This window comes from Pseudophryne corroboree, chromosome 2 (assembly GCF_028390025.1).
Source record: "Pseudophryne corroboree isolate aPseCor3 chromosome 2, aPseCor3.hap2, whole genome shotgun sequence".
NCBI lineage: Eukaryota > Metazoa > Chordata > Amphibia > Anura > Myobatrachidae > Pseudophryne > Pseudophryne corroboree.
Window position 1 is genome coordinate 868,523,876 of NC_086445.1, and position 17,649 is coordinate 868,541,524.

The 17,649-nt window shown below is 42.2% G+C and overlaps 1 protein-coding gene across 1 annotated transcript in view; it reads right to left on the reverse strand.

Moving 5' to 3' along the window:
• Positions 1 to 17,649, reverse strand: part of SEZ6 (seizure related 6 homolog) — an 874,081-nt gene that overhangs the window by 88,901 nt on the left and 767,531 nt on the right. Inside the window, exon 5 of the mRNA XM_063955907.1 lies at positions 2,793 to 2,978. Within this exon, the coding sequence (XP_063811977.1) occupies positions 2,793 to 2,978 (186 nt within the window). The remainder of the gene's footprint in view (positions 1 to 2,792; positions 2,979 to 17,649) is intronic.

Below are 17,649 nucleotides of genomic sequence, written 5' to 3' on the forward strand. Positions count from 1 at the left end.
ATTCTATCTCTCTGACCCTTGCTCCTGCTACAGACATTCCTAATTCTCTGACTCCAGTATCTACCGCCAATCCTCCAATTGTCTTGACAATTATTGTGACCCTGTTCTCTAATCTCTACATTGCTCCTTGCAAATAGAATTCTTACATCTCTTGAACTTGGGAGGAATTAAGAGACCTGTATCTCCAAGCCACGCCACAACAGTCACCAATTGCAACATCAGGGCAGCTACAAAAGTCAGTACGTAATGAAAGATAGGTCAGCAATCCCTAAGGCTTTCTAGAAAAGAGGCCTTCTTGGGAGGGCAGAAAGGAATAAACTCTGTCTTAAAAAAACATAAGCTCGTCAGAAAAAGGAATCTGTTAAACTCCATCTAGAAATAACTACAGAGATGTGGTAGAAGAGCTTGAGGTCTTGTGACGTTAAAGAGGAACTTTTTGGCCTGAATGGCTGAAACACTGCACACTAACCAGGTAAATTCAAACACCCCATTTAGTACAGTGATGGTAGCCAGGGGCAGAACTCTGGGAGGCAGTGGAGTCGGCTGCCGCCGGGCTCCTGACCTCAAGGGGGCACATCTCCTCCATTGTCTCCAGCTGACTGACCCTGGCGATCGTTCACTGCGAGGAGCTTTCGTGTCAGTGACACGGAAGCTGCCTTCTAGTATACTATATACAGAGAGCTGGCTGTGGCTACAGCTAGGGGGAGCTCCAGAACGCAGCTCCTGCCAGGCCCTTCCAGTTGAGCTGGCAGAGTGAAGCTCTCTGTTCCTCCATTGGGCTGGTAGCAGTAGGTACTCACTGGCAGCACTTGCCTCCAGGTGCACTGTGTGGGGGTGGGGGTGTAGTTGGAGGGGGGAGGGGTGCTGGGGGGCCTTTAATAAATGTTGGCAGCACTGTGTTTTATGTTTGCATGTTTAAGTGAGGTGTGTGTGTGTGTGTGTGTGTGTGTGTAAGTGAAGGAGGCATGTGTTTGTTTTTGTGTGTGTGTGTGTGTGTTTTTAAGTGAAAGGCGTGTGTGCATGTAAGGGAGACGTGTGTGTGTGTGTGTGTGTGTGTGTGTGTGTGTGTAAAAGTGAGGGGCATGTGTATGTTTAAGTGAAAGAGTCATGTGTGTGTTTAAGTGAAGGAGGCATGTGTAAGGGAGAGGCGTGTGTGTAAGTGAGAGGCGTGTGTGTTTAAGTGAAGGAGGCGTGTGTGTTTAAGTAAAGGAGGCGTGTGTGTGTGTTTAAGTAAAGGAGGCATGTGTAAGTAAGAGGCATGAGTGTGAGTGGCATGTGTGTGTGTGTGTGTGTGTTTAAGTGAAAGTGGCGTTTTTGTGTGTTTAAGTGAAAAAGACGCTTGTGTGTTTTTAAGTAAAATAGATATTTGTGTGTGTTTAAGTGAAAGAGGCATTTGTGTGTTTTTATGTGAAGGAGGTGTTTGTGCATTCTTTATATTTATATATCGGCACACCACTGCGCCAAAGCATCTACATTGTGACACGCTGGTGGGTGAGGGAGTACTGTAGGTGTGCTATAAAGGTATGCTGGTGTCTAATTTATTGTGATGACTGACTTGGAGTGCCGTCCACTTTGCTTGTGTATCTATATTACTATTGGGAAAGGCACCTGAGCACACTCCTACTGTTCAACATGAATGCCAGATAGCTACATATGAAGAGGGTGTGCGTGTGTGTGTGTGTGTGTGGGGGGGGGGGGGGGCGTGTATGCAGGGGGGGTGGGGGCACCAACATTTATCATGCCTCCGGGCGACTGGGGCGAGCTTACGCCACTGATGGTAGCATCATGTTGTAATACATTTCAGATGCAGTGGTGGCAATCTTGTTAGGATAAATAGGTAGATGGGAAGATTTTAAAATGGTTGAAAGGCTAGCATGCTTATTTAACCATATCATTTTGGATTATTCAGTGATCTTACTGGAGAACACTGCTCTCCTCCTTGATATCTTTCCATACACAGTAGTATTTTCAGTATTTACATAATTTTGGATTCCTATAGGGGGGTGTTCATTTAGTGACCCTTTTTTCGACCAGTTGAAAAAAATGCACTTTTCGTCTGTTTCTAGGTCGAATTTACATTCGACATATTCAATGCCCGTGCCGTTTTTCGATTGGTCAAAATATCTGGCACGGGCGAAAACCACTTGGATTGGCGAATTTGCTGCCGATTCACGTGTTTTGGCGAATCCGCTGGCGTTTTTGGGTCCATTTTCGCCCATGCCGATTCGGCAAACAAAAAATATGAAAAGGCATGGGCGAAAAGTGACTCAAAAACAGGCCCGCTAATGAATACACTCTGTCGAATTAGTGACGTTTTCTCAGCAAGTCAAAAAAAAGCACTAAATGAATGCCCCTCATAGTCACTGAAGTCAGAAAAACATGAATGTCTGTGGATCCTTCGGCATTATCCTGTGGATCTTTATGACCTGCAGTATTGCATACCATTCTCTTGAAGATATTTTTAATGGACTTCTAACTTGGAACAATAATGGAGGTGACATTTTCTTTTTCCATTTGTAAAATTCCTGCCAGACCATGGACTGATTGATGGCTGAAGTTTTTATCAGCGATTTATAACTTGTCCCAGACTAATGGGTAAGTTTAAAGTTCCGTGGAAGAGGTGACTGACACTACAGTGACAATGAAAGTTTTTTTTTTATATACTTTTAGTTTTTATACTGTAGTATAAAACATTTACCTAAAAGTCATTTTATTGATTGGAACATAAACACTTTTTCCAAGACACTGATGAAAACTTAAAAAACCCCAAATGATGAAAGCACCATGCATACCTGCACACTGTGGAGCCCGACTGCTCCAGAAAGGGCGTGTTGCATTTAGACATGTTAGCACATGGGGACCACGCAGTTTATAGCCTGTATTGCAGTAGAAATAGGCTTCTCCTCCTGGGTGTAGGCTAGTAACAGATACATCCCCATAGGCAGGTCTTTGTGGGAATCCACAGCTCAGGAGATAGGCTGCAAAGACATAAGTAAAAGTCATAGAATTATACATAAATGTTAAGTTTTGACAATTTCTGAAATGATTATACATCTTATTCATGGAAAAAAAAACTATTTACCCATGTGAACAGGTTTATCATAATACTACTAGTATAACAGACCTGGATTCACTCTGCTCCCCCTCCCCCCCCCCTTCCCCTGCCCTTCCCCCACCCCGTTTTATACTAGTAGTATTATAATAAACTTATTCATATGGGCAAATGGTTTGATTTCTACGTAGATTCAGTACAGCAACCAAAATGACACTTAGCACGTGGTTCTCTGCAATATAGAGCTGATTGGCTAAGAGTCAGACCTCTCTCAGGAACTCCCCAGGCCTGGGGGGTTCCTCGGGAGCGGAGGACAGCTTTATTCAGGGGGTCCCCACTTTCCAAGGAATAACAGGCCTGGGCTGACCAGTTTGGTTTGTGATGGCAGGGGGACCCCATGATGTGTGACTCCCTGCAGTAAGCTCCCCGGCTGGTTTAGCACAGTGCTGGAAAAACGGGGAACCTTACGTTAGTTTCTCCCCAGAATGGACTCAGAAGTCTAGGGCTGGTCATGCTTCTGGGGTGGACCCCATACAACTTCAACAGTCTTAACATTAGACTACACCATAGCCTGCGTAAATCATACTGACATGTGCAGTGCTTTCAATTTGCTGCCGACTTCTATTTGGCTGTGGAGTCTGTTGTAAGTGGCAAACCGACTAAATCGACTGAAACCACACACGCCAGAAACAAATGAGTATCGCCATCGGAAGAAAATAGACACTCAAACATGCTGCTCAGTGAATCAAAGAATTTCAGTGTAAAACGTTCCAGCAATGTACAGCGATTTGGTTTAGACTTCCAACATGGTTCCTAGTATGGGTCTGGGACTGAGGGTCGACAGCAAAAAGGTCGACACACCTTAGGTCGCCGCCAATTGGTCGACACACCTTAGGTCGACATGGACAAAAGGTCGACAGGAACAAGGTCGACATGGAAAAAGATCGACATGAGTTTTTTATGTTTTTTTGGTGTCGTTTTCTTCGTAGAGTGACCGGGAACCCCAATTAGTGCACCGCGTCCCCTCGCATGGCTCTCTTCGCTCGCCATGTTTCGGGCATGGTGCCTTCGCTCCGCTACCGCTTCGCTCGGCACAGATTACCGTTCCAATCGTAGTCCACATGGATCGTTAAGTATGAAAAGGTTCAAAAAAAGAAAAAAATTGTGAAAAACTCATGTCGACCTTGTTCCTGTCGACCTTTTGTCCATGTCGACCTAAGGTGTGTCGACCAATTGGCGTCAACCTAAGGTGTGTCGACCTTTTTGCTGTCGACCTGGAGTCCGGATACCCCTAGTATATTTCGCCTCTGGAGTGGAATAACGTAAAGGCACTGGAAGACATTTGTTAGTATAGGAAAGTGTGAAGAAGGCAGGGACAGGTTAAGAACCTGAGCATCACAGTTTATGTTAAAGCAATAGATCTGCCATGTAACTGTCCATTAAGCAGCCCTTTACTTTGTATTGTAAGTAACATATCTCCATCTAACATGGACAATAATTGCTCAGGTGTGATTATTTTAGTGTAATACATAGGCGATTTGTGCTCTCTCTGTCACTATTACTCTGCAGAGCCCCAGCAGGTACAGCCTATATTACAGGTAAGGGTCAGAGTGCAAGTAACAATGAGGATTATAAGGTATGTGTAACTGAGACAGAGGTTCTCCTGCCTGAATTGGAGTGATGAATTAGCTGAAATAAAGTTATAATGTCCCATCTCCATCTTGCAATGGATTTCCTGAACCGGGTGTTTGGCACCACTCATTAACTCACAGCTTGATAAATTAGCCGTGCTGCTTGCCTAATGGGACCCATAAAATATTTCCTCTGTGTCTATGGCACTTGCCTGCAAAGCACAACAGATAGCGAGAAAGGAGAGATCTCACAGGGGGATTGGCAGAGGAAGAAGGAGTAAATGTGGAGCTTTATTCACACTCTAATCTGTGCACAGTAATATATCTCTCTTTATTATATCTGCAGAGTGTGCTAAACAAAGCTGGAATACAAATTTGCAACAAACACATATACCTGTAATGAGGATGAGACATTTATTTCTCCCTCATAGGAATAGAACATCACAATAAATTTATAGAGTGTGGCTACATCTGTGTTACAGGAGCATGCACTGTAACTATTGTATATAGCGAATGGACAATGCCACTGTTCTCAGGACATGCACCAATCTCACAGCTTCTGTGTACTACACTAATTACTAATACCTTATTCCTGTTGTTCTTTTATACAATATACATATTGGACAGCAGCCTAGGTACTTTTTTACTTAAGTTCCAGTTAAATTCAAACAAGGGTCAGAAAAGAAGGATATTTTTGTGTGTACACGCTAGACAGCCAATGAAATGGATTTTAAAGGTACATTTAAAGTACATGACATATGCAATGCAATCTGGAAAGCATGTGCTCTCATTAGAGACTTACCGACATGCCTATTTAATTTATTCTCTGACTGTACTAATAATTTCATGAGCCTGATGGAGAACATGGTGGGTGCAATATATGACGGGAAGGCAGAGACAGAAGACTCCTCTCCTGGGTAGGTTAAGCATTGTTTTATACAATCATACAAGGTGGAGTATGGTGGCCAGAGAAAAGGTAGATACAGGTTGAGTATCCCATATCCAAATATTCCGATATACGTAATATTCTGAAATACGGAATTATTTGAGTAGGACCGAGATAGTGAAACCTTTGTTTTATGATGGCTCATTGTACACAAACTTTCTTTAATACACAAAGTTATTAAACATATTGTATTAAATGACCTTCAGGCTGTGTGTATAAGGTGTATATGAAACATAAATGTATTCTGTGCTTAGACTTAGGTCCCATCGCCATGATATCTCATTATGGTATGCAATTATTCCAAAATACGGAAAAATCAGATATCCAAAATACTTCTGGTCCCAAGCATTTTGGATAAGGGATACTCAACCTGTAATAATAATATTATTATTATTATTATTATTATTATTATTATTTTTATTATTATTATTATTAATAATAATAATAATAATAATAATAATAGCAGGGTCGTATTAAGAGAGGAAGAGGCCCCATCTGGGCCCCCTCCTCTCTAGGGATGACCATAAACCATTGATGATTTTAAATCATCGATGGTCTATGACCAATGGTGACTACATTGTACCATTGATGGAGGAGAGCCAGATGGTTTGCCATCATCGTTGATACTGAGATACAACAAAAAAATGTCACCACAGTGTCATGACACGGTACTTAGCTGTGCCCCTGACACCGACGAAGCCCAGCGCCTTGGCTCTTATTGGGCCGCAGCTCATTGTACACTAAAGCAGGGGTGACCATCAGTGGGTGAAACCATCGATGGTTCCCTTACAGATGGTTTCACACCATCGAGGTTATCCAGGCAATGGTACCCTCAATGGTGACCATCCATGGATAACCCACTGATGGCCATCCCTACTCCTTTCTAGCTGGCAGCAAAGTGTGTGTAAGTTGTGAAGCGCTAGTAGACTGTAGCATTGTGCTAGAGTCTTCTGCATGCCCCCTGGGAAAATAGCATAGTGGCCTTTTTCTCAGTGATTTCCTTACTGACCATGCGCAAACCCCCTGAAAAATGGGCATGGTGCCATTTTCCTAGTGATTTTGCAGCGATATCACTGCCGACGCTGGATTTCGGAGAGAGGTAAGTACCAAATAAATGAGTGCTGTGTGTGTGGTATGGGGCCTATGTGCACCACACACCACTGAATAATGGACTCAATATATGTTTATATTTGATGGTCATTAAACAAGGAAAAATTGGTAAAATCGGTATAAAAAATAGTTTTACAAGATTTTGCTCCAATTGCTGTTAAACAATTAGCAAATCCCATCACCTTCTCCCAAACCTAAAGTTTCTATGTCTGTCTATTATAGAATATTTTACACAACTTGGTGTAGTCTGTAATTGGGCGCTGCGGAACCCTTGTGGCGCCATATAAATAAAGGATAATAATAATAATAATAATCCTCAACTCTTATAACTAGCTTCGGAAATTGGAGTCAGTGAAATGATTTTAGAAATGAATAAAATAACTCTTATCCAGAGAGTGGATGCAACTACAGCTTCTAGTTCACCTAGGTACACACCCTGCCAATAGTACGACCCAGGAACTCAGCAATGGGATGTAATGATATAGTGCATCGCTATACACAAAGCAGAAGCCATCATTTCTTGCTTAATGTGACAACACTGCGTCCTTATAGAATTATCCCATTTGATGTGCTACACATCAGATGGACGATGCAATAAGAGACATGTGTAAACGATAGATGCATGATATATCTTATAGTTTGTACCCACCTTAACTTAATAACTTAATTGTTTTAAGTAAAAAAAAAAAGCTCAACAAATCAACAGCACACATTTATGCAGTCTAGCAAGTAAGAAGATAGCTGTTGTACCAAATTAGCTCAATAGATGGCAGTAGAGGACAGTGGACAGTGCACCAGTGGAATGACTGGAAGCTGAGGTTCTGAAAACTCCCATTTGTCTATTGGTACCACTTGACCTGGAAGACAGTATAAAACTCCTTAAAGCTTGCCCCAAAATACATTCCATTTGTCTTAAGTGTGTAACCAATTATTTTCCTACAGTAAAATAGCACAATTGTGGCTGTAAGGGGATGTAGTTATGTGACCGGCGGTCAGGAGACCGGCGGTCGTTATAAAACATCAGACATCTACCTCAATCTAAATACATATTAGAAGAAATGAACCAGCTGGTTCCTAGTTCAGTATCGGGCCTCAATTATATCCGTAACACAGGCTGGCTGACAGCCCAGCAACTAAGTGTTAGTGATCTATATATATATATATATATATATATATATATATATATATATATATATATATATATATATATACTGCTCAAAAAAATAAAGGCAACACTTAACACAATGTAACTCCAAGTCAATCACACTTCTGTGAAATCAAACTGTCCACTTAGGAAGCAACACTTATTGACAATCAATTTCACATGCTGTTGTGCAAATGGAATAGACAACAGGTGGAAATTATAGGCAATTAGCAAGACACCCCCAATAAAGGAGTTGTTCTGCAGGTGGTGACCACAGACCACTTCTCAGCTCCTATGCTTTCTGGCTGATGTTTTGGTCACTTTTGAAAGCTGGCGGTGCTTTCACTCTAGTGGTAGCATGAGACGGAGTCTACAACCCACACAAGTGGCTCAGGTAGTGCAGCTCATCCAGGATGGCACATCAATGTGAGCTGTGGCAAGAAGGTTTGCTGTGTCTGTCAGCGTAGTGGCGAGAGCATGGAGGCGCTACCAGGAGAAAGGCCAGTACATCAGGAGATGTGGAGGAGGCCGTAGGAGGGCAACAACCCAGCAGCAGGACTGCTACCTCCGCCTTTGTGCAAGGAGGAACAGGAGGAGCACTGCCAGAGCCCTGCAAAATGATCTCCAGCAAGCCACAAATGTGCATGTGTCTGCTCAAACGATCAGAAACAGACTCCATGAGGGTGGTATGAGGGCCCGACATCCACAGGTGGGGGTTGTGCTTACAGCCCAACACCGTGCAGGACGTTTGGCATTTGCCTGAGAACACCAAGATTGGCAAATTCGCCACTGGCGCCCTGTGCTCCTCACAGATGAAAGCAGGTTCTCACTGAGCACATGTGACAGAGTCTGGAGACGCCAAGGAGAACGTTCTGCTGCCTGCAACATCCTCCAGCATGACCGGTTTGGCAGTGGGTCAGTAATGGTGTGGGGTGCCATTACTTTGGGGGGCCGCACAGCCCTCCATGTGCTCGCCAGAGGTAGCCTGACTGCCATTAGGTACCGAGATGAGATCTTCAGACCCCTTGGGAGACCATATGTTGGTGCGGTTGGCCCTGGGTTCCTCCTTATGCAAGACAATGCTAGACCTCATGTGGCTGGAGTGTGTCAGCAGTTCCTGCAAGACGAAGGCATTGATGCTATGGACTGGCCCACCCGTTCCCCAGACCTGAATCCAATTGAGCACATCTGGGACATCACGTCTCGCTCCATCCACCAACGCCACGTTGCACCACAGACTGTCCAGGAGTTGGCGGATGCTTTAGTCCAGGTCTGGGAGGAGATCCCTCAGGAGACCATCCGCCACCTCATCAGGAGCATGCCCAGGCGTTGTAGGGAGGTCATACAGGCACGTGGAGGCCACACACACTGATGAGCCTCATTTTTACTTGTTTTAAGGACATTACATCAAAGTTGGATCAGCCTGTAGTGTGTTTTTCCACTTTAATTTTGAGTGTGACTCCAAATCCAGACCTCCATGGGTTAATAAATTTGATTTCCATTGATAATTTTTGTGTGATTTTGTTGTCAGCACATTCAACTATGTAAATAATATTTAATAAGAATATTTCATTCAATTCAGATCTAGGATGTGTTGTTTAAGTGTTCCCTTTATTTTTTTGAGCAGTGTATATATATATGTATATGTATGTTTATATATATATATATATATATGTCACACACATTTAAAACACACATCAAGATTCACGCACTTAAGTTGAGCTCGTTGTTATTCAGTTACAATACCCTTTATTAAATAACACATTTCAATATATAGCCTTACCCAGGATTCAAACCCATAACCAGTTGCATTTCAATCAAACACCCTACTCATTGAGCTATTTGATCCTGCATAAAAACAATGAGATTCCTGACTATATAAAGCTACGTGCACTTTGTAATAAAATAATCAGCATTGCAACTAAGCAGATCTATGTAGTGTGCAGCCACACATCCAGTCCCTTGCAGCCACACACTACAGTATGACTGAATAACAAAGAGCTTTAAAGGTAAGTTCATGAATGTTGTATAGGTATAAGCGATGGAAGGGGTGGGGGAAAGAGACAGGGGCGGTCAGGAGATGCTGGGCTTCAAACAGGGGGGAAGCTACAAGTGAAAGTAATTAAAACAGATAATTGACAAGTGCCACCAACAGCGCCTTCTACCTTGCAGCGCTATGTGCGGTGGCACACTCCGCACATACCTAGTTACGGCCGTGCTAGTGCCTAACACTCCCCTACCCTATCGCTAACGCTAAGCTGCTGATGTGTGCAGTACAGTAAGTTGACATTTCACATGTCTACATAGTGAACTTGTTGACATTCTTCACATGCCGACATGTTCAATGATGGCATTACGAATGTCAACATATAAGATAGTAGGAGCACATTTGTCCACAATGTTGCTCTTTACATTACATGAAAAATATACAGTATAATAAGATAATACATTTTATTGTATGTGAACAGAAAGTATTATTAAACGTGTATTCACCAATGGAAGGACAACTAAAATATTTTTAACCTTCAAAATCATGTTTCTTTCTTTTCAACTGCAAATTTGTTAAAACATAAAATATTGTTTTCTTCCAACTCAGTAAACTGGCATAGTCATATCACATGCGACCGCACAGCCCCACTGTATCCCCCAGTTTTTGACGAGGAGATCTGTTCTGCTGATGTGCGTAATATATTGAAATATTTTTTTAAATATATTATATAAAAAAACAAAAAACAACAACAACTATATGAATGGTTTTGAAGGGAAAAATCATCAGTTAAGTGGTTAACAGGGAACTAACCATACTTGCCTACTGTCCTAACCCTCTCCATGAGGGAGAAAATGCTCTGTTCCTGGACTTTCCTGGTAATGTATGATTGCCATCACCTGTGGTGAGCTAAGTAATTGATAAGAAAGGTGTTTCACCACAGGTAATGGCAATCATACATTACCAGGAAACAGAGCCGGCCCTAACCAATATGATGCCCTAGGCAAAATTTTGGCTGATGCCCCCTAGCACAACCGCTGGTTCCACCTCTGACCTTGCACCCCTTTCCCAGCACCATCACCCCCCACGCATCGCAGTCCTTATTTTGGTGTTCCTACCCCATATATTTTAAATAGAAACAGTTCGCACATTTGGCGCACAGCCCAAAAAGGGGTGTGTTTTTGCTGGCAAGGGGCATGGCCACACAATAGTAACCCCAATTCCAACTACGCCACACAGCACTGCAACTTTATTCACATTTGATCATGCGATAGTGTCCATAATTCATATTACATCCCACAGTAGTACCACTTTACCTTATATACGTCACTCCTCACAGTAGAGCCCCTTATTCACATTACATCACACTGAATTGCTCCTTATTCACATTACACCACACCATATTGCCCTTTATTCACATTAGACCACGCACTAGTGCCCTTTCTATACATTACGCCACACAGCAGAGTACCTTGTACACATAATGCCACACATTGGTAATGCATTTATACACATAATACCACACAGTAATGCCCCTCACACATATGAGACGGTTCCGGTATGAATGGTCGACCATGTTATGGTCGACAGTCATTAGGTCGACCACTATTGGTCGACATTGACTTGGTCAACATGGACACATGGTCGACACATGAAAATGGTCGATGCATGAAAGGTCGACACATGAAAAGGTCGACATGTTTTTTCACTTTTTTTGTGTCGTTTTTTGCGTAAAGTGACTGGGAACCCCAATTAGTGCACCGCGTCCCCTCGCATGGCTCGCTTCACTCGCCATGCTTCGGGCATGGTGCCTTCGCTCCGCTACCGCTTTGCTCGGCACAGATTACCGTCCCAGTCGTAGTCCACGTGGATCGTAAAGTATGGAAAAGTTCCCCAAAAGAAAAAAAAGTAAAAAAAAAAATCATGTTGACCTTTTCACGTGTCGACCTTTCATGTGTCTACCATTTTGATGTGTAGACCATGTGTCCATGTTGACCATGTCAATGTCGACCAATAGTGGTCGACCTAATGACTGTCGACCATAACATGGTCGACCATGTGAACGGATACCTATGAGACACATTATTAATGTCCTTATAAACATAATGCACCTTACACATTATGCCAACCCTTATTAATGCTCTTATACACATAATGTCCCTTACACATATGCTGCACATTATTAATGCCCTTATACACATAATGACACACACAGTGCCCCCTACACATTTGCTGCACATTAGTGCCCCTATACACATAATGATACACATACAGTACTACCCTGTTACACATATGCCGCACATTATTAATGCCCTTATACACATAATGACATACATAGTGCCCCTTACACATATGTTGCACATTATTAATGCATTTTTACATAACACACATAATTCTCCTTACACATATTCCGAACACTACTGCCCAACCAACCCGCTCACATGCACACAGCACTCACACTTCCACTAACACTGTGACCTTTGCCTCTGCTTGGATACAGATGTGTCCTCATAAATCTTGCCTCAATGCTAATGTCGGGCACCTTTTTTTATGAAAATGCATCTTATTTGCATCGCTATGTGGCTAGGATGCACAGGCAGCTTCTGCTGATTAAAATGATATGCAGCATGCCTATATACTGTGTGTGGCTGTATCTGCATATGAAATGCTACACACAGAATATAGGCATGCCGCATATCATTTTAATCAGCAGAAGCTGCTGATGCCCCTAGGCATATCAAATGCCCTAGGCAATTGCCTAGTTTGCCTATACATATGGCCGGCTCTGCCAGGAAAGTCCAGGAACAGAACATGTTTTTCTCCCTCATGGAGAGGGTCAGGTAGGCAAGTATGAACTAAACATCTCATCAGCTCTTGAAAGGTTGTTGATATGGCACAGATAGAAAAGATTATTATTACTTTAAAATGTGGAGTGCCTGTCTATACTTAAAGCTTGCAGTAATTACATTGACCATAGTGCACTGTGTGTGTCCAATATAAGTCTGTAGTGTACACAAAATATCTCTGCAAGCCAAACACCCCCTGTCCATTCTAAAGTTATCCGAGTCAGAGAAGCTGGGTCCACTTCCTGCATATTTGTAATTAAAAGGTTTCAGCAAACAAAATAATGGTAAGATAGAGATTTATTAAGTATCTTTAAGTGTATCTCTTTAGTAAGTGCTTCACCTCCTACTGATGCTGGATTCCATTAACCAGGCAGAGCTATTGGAAATAGGAATAGCAGAGACTGTTCACTGCTGGAGCACTGCAGTGCAGCTGGTACAGGATTACTGACCGAAATGGCAGAAGCCTAGGGCACTAGGGTACCGGAGTTGTTCTTGGCAAATTGGTGACAAGTGGAGCTTCTGGGCGCACATGCTGTCACTTACCAGACTTTTGGTATATTGGTGCCATTCTCCTTTTTTTTTACCAGTGAAAACAAAAAGGAGTCAGAGCACAGTATATAGATTCACCATGGAGCAGTGCATTGGATGGGTTGGGTATGTTATGCCAGCTGCTGGTATCCCGGCGGTAAGCACACCGATACCGCTATCCCAGCAGGAAAATGCCGGCGGTTGGATCAGCACAATAAAGCAAACCCCCGTAGCAACATTTTGAAAGGGCCCCTCTCCCAATGCTTCTAGAGAGACACTTTTTAATGTTATGCCCCATAAAGTGCCCTAGTTAATTTTCTGTACCATAGTAGTGTCTTAGTTAATGTTAAGCCCAATAATAGTGCACTAGTTTATTTTCTGAACCATAGTAGTGTCCTAGTTCATGTTAGGTCACATTGTAGGGCTGCCAGTACACATTATGCAACACAGTACCCAATTCACATTATGACATAGTGCCCTCAGTTCAAATTTTCCAAATTATAGTGCCTCATTACATATTGTGCCACATTACATTGCTCCAGTTCATATTACGTAACGTTATAATGTCCTCCAGTTAATTTTTAACTACATTACAATGAGAAGCCCCATGCTCATAACTAGATATATTGTATCACTAAATGGTGAACAATGTATATAGCACATGTAACTGTGACAGGGAAGATGGGCCCCTCTCAGCTCTGGGCCCCTTAGCAGCTGCATTACCTGCACTATGGAAGCTACGCCCTTCACCATTAATGTTATAAAAAATGTAAAAAAGTGGATAGTGGCCGTGATAGATACCCCAATCCTTATAAAGTGTCCTGGGGTAAAATTCATGCTTCATATTTCTAATTTGCATGTTTACTATTTAGTGTCACATATTTAGTAACTGGGAAAATAAAAATATAAATCACTAATAAAAAACAGGTGGCTGCATAATCTTTAGTTACCTGAAGAGGAAAGGTGCGTAGTTACTATGTGACAGACAAGCAAAGCACCTGGCAAATGAAGGGTTCATTTGTGTTAAATCTTGCACCTCTATATGGATCCTGCAGGACTGGGAAATGACAATGTGTAGCGCTCAGGCTCCTCTTGTGATACGGAAATGCTCATTATGACAAGTTTTCTAACCAAGATGTTTCTAGGAGATTCCCCAGTGGCTATAATTGTCTCTAGGTTTTTCCCTGCTTGAGCTGTAATCTTTTCTGTTGTATGTCCTAATCTCTGAGCCTGGATATGGCCGGGTATTTGGAAGCAGTAGATTTGTTGAGGCTCTGCGGCACGCTTGTGAGGTCACCATGTCTGAACCCTGTACAAGGCTCATAAAGCTAAGGATGACCCAGTTTTCAGTACAGATTACACTGAACTATCACTAAGCAGCATTCATACAACGTACAGGACCGTACAAATCTATAATGTGCATGTGAGGGTAGCAGTTCTCTCAGCATTGAGGAACAGTATTACAGTAATGACTATTCATGGGAAACATTATTACTACAGTGACGGCTGTTCATGGCTGGACGACAACCAGTGACTGCAAGAGTTAATTAATAATAGCCCACCGTTATAGCCTGGCAAGTGCCAATTAAACTGATCAGTGCTTCTCCTAAGCCTCATTTATGGGAAGACATAAGTTAGGAGGCAGGATATCTCCCTCTGTCATTGTGATATATTGATATTTATCCAGCCAGGTTAAACACTCAATTGGTAGCAGCCAGAAGCTCAATAAATGCCATTAGTGGAAGTAACCACAGAAATGTTGTAAATCCCCGGAGGGAAATGCAGGGAAAAGATGTATATGGCAAGGCTGCAGGCAGAACAGCACTGAGTGACAGGAGGAGGCAGAGAATGAGCCATTAAATCTAAGTGCATCTGTTCATAAGTTCCTCTAAGGTTTGAGAGATCCCTGTGGATGACTCCTCCACACCCTTGATCTCAGAGGAGCGATGCAAGCCCTGACTGTACACACACTTTTTAAAGAAACTGAATATCTACTAGTCTGTTAAAAAATTTTGATTATTGTAGATGCATTTTATTGCAGACCTGTGAGGAAGCCATTGTAGCCAGCTTAGTTGTGTACATTATATCAGACAGTTAACCTTTAGAACCAGTTCTGTCAGTACTTTGCCTCATGTTCCTAAACACTCAACACTACTTCAGTGTTGCATTATATTATATTGCTATTCATATTTTTCTTATATTTAAGAGGACAAAGAAAGAACAGAGAAAAATCAATGAAGAGTACAAATGGGAACGGGTGCCGAAGAAACAGGTGGTGCTGCCTACAGCCATTCAATACAATACAAACTTTATTATTTGCCATTTAACAAAACAGCACAGTGAATTGTCAATGAAATATTCCCATAAATCACCTCGACAACAGTAAACAAGAAGCAGATACTTCTTCTTACATAAAAATGTCAGATCAGTGCAGTCTGCTGTATGTGTATGGCGGAAGTTGTCATTGCCATCCACTTGTTATACAGGAAGTTTTTCTTATACAGGATGTGCCTCTGCATCCATTGTTCACCATGACTTTCAGTTAGGCACATACTTACCTACTCTGCTGGAAGGTTCTGGAGGGAATTATTGGGGCAGATTAGAGTATAGGCACAATTTTATAACACATATGGTAAGTGCGCTGTATACAAATGTGGGGTGGTTAAAGCGTGCCTCCCAACTGTCCCGATTTCATCGGGATAGTCCAGTTATTTGGGCACTGCACAGCTGTCCCACCCATGGGCCACAGTGTTACGCAGTGTGGGGTTCAGTTGGGAGGCCTCCTGTCAGTCTGACATGAATGGACGCTGAGGGACTGTGGGCATGCCAGCAGCTCACAGAGCGCTTGGCATGCCCCTACAGTGACGAAAATGGGGGCGCGGCTCGCAATAGATGCATTCCCACTAAGCCATGCCTCCTTTTACATAGGCCACATCTGCTTTTGGGCACACACGACTTCGGCGCAAGGGAGTCCCTTGTTAGGGGTCCTGGATGCTGGGAGATATGGTTAAAGTGAATAACAATTATGGTGACAGTGTTCAGTTTGATTATAGATGAGGTATTTAAATGCTGCAAGCGCTCCATGGGAGGAGTGTAATAGGGTGTGAGAATCAGGAAGTAAGATACTTTGTGAGAGTTCTCCTGTTTTCTTAAAGTTGCAATCACATGGTGAAACCAGGTTGATTTTGCCATGTAAATGATTTCCACTTTAACAAAAACAGGAGAAGGCTCCCTAAACATCTCACTTCCTGATTCTCACATTCTATTGCATTTCTCCCTATGTCTCCAAATAGTCTATACTAGTGGTTCCCAAACTTTTTTGAATCACGGCACCCTAGAGTATCATCATTTTTTTTCCTGTCACCCCTAGGCCAAAAGTTTCTTATTGAGAAATTTAGGAAGAGATATTAAATTAAGTAAATTGTGTTTATATGTCATCCTTAGAAGCAAATATTGTCCCTCATCACACATTTGAACCTGTTTGTCCACATATTTTAAATGGCAGCCACCAGCACTGGTTTTGCCTATTACATTAACCATAGATAATTTGAACTGGTCCTTGACCACCAATCCAGGGCACCCCTGCTAGTGCCCCTAGGTATATATATATGCATGTATGTATGTATGTATATAACATTTAAGACACTGTAACCAATCATTGTATTAGGAAATGCAACAATGAAGCACAGTTCGCTAATAAAGTGCAAATAAAAAATGGAGCAAAATAACAATGATAGAGGTTACATTATGTATCCATATGTATAAGAGGAATTATATTCCCAAAATGGAATTAGGGCTTTATGGTAGAGACATTTGTATTGCAGCACTACTTCTTGTCAACAGGTGGCATTGCTGAGCTGGTTCTTTAGCTCCTCTCTTGTTTAACTTTGTGACTTGTATATTACATTGTGCCTATTAATGAGCAGAGAACATTGTACTGATACACACAATAAATCTACTGTACAGCACAATGACAATAAGAGTCAAGTCAGGAAATGGGGACCATTGAATACATTAGTGAATGAATAAAAAGTGTAGAATCCAGGAAAGTGTAAAATTCACTGCGGTTACCGGCTGCAATAATTGTAATGGCTACTAAAAAATAATACAAATTGGCTTATATAAAAGAGCTACTGATAACATTATATATATAATGTGGCATTGTATACACTGCACTGCTGTGCAATCATTTACCCTGCTGGAATCCAGCTCTGGGTGACATGCCCTGTTTTATGGAGCTATCTAGTGTCTCTTGCTGAAAAACTGCTATATAAAACACTCACACTCACACTCACTCTCTCTCTCTCTCTCTCTCTCCTGCCATTTTAGAATCTAGGGCCTGATTCAGGGTTGCACATAATCCCGATGGTTTATGCACAACTCAGATATGTACACATGCACAGAA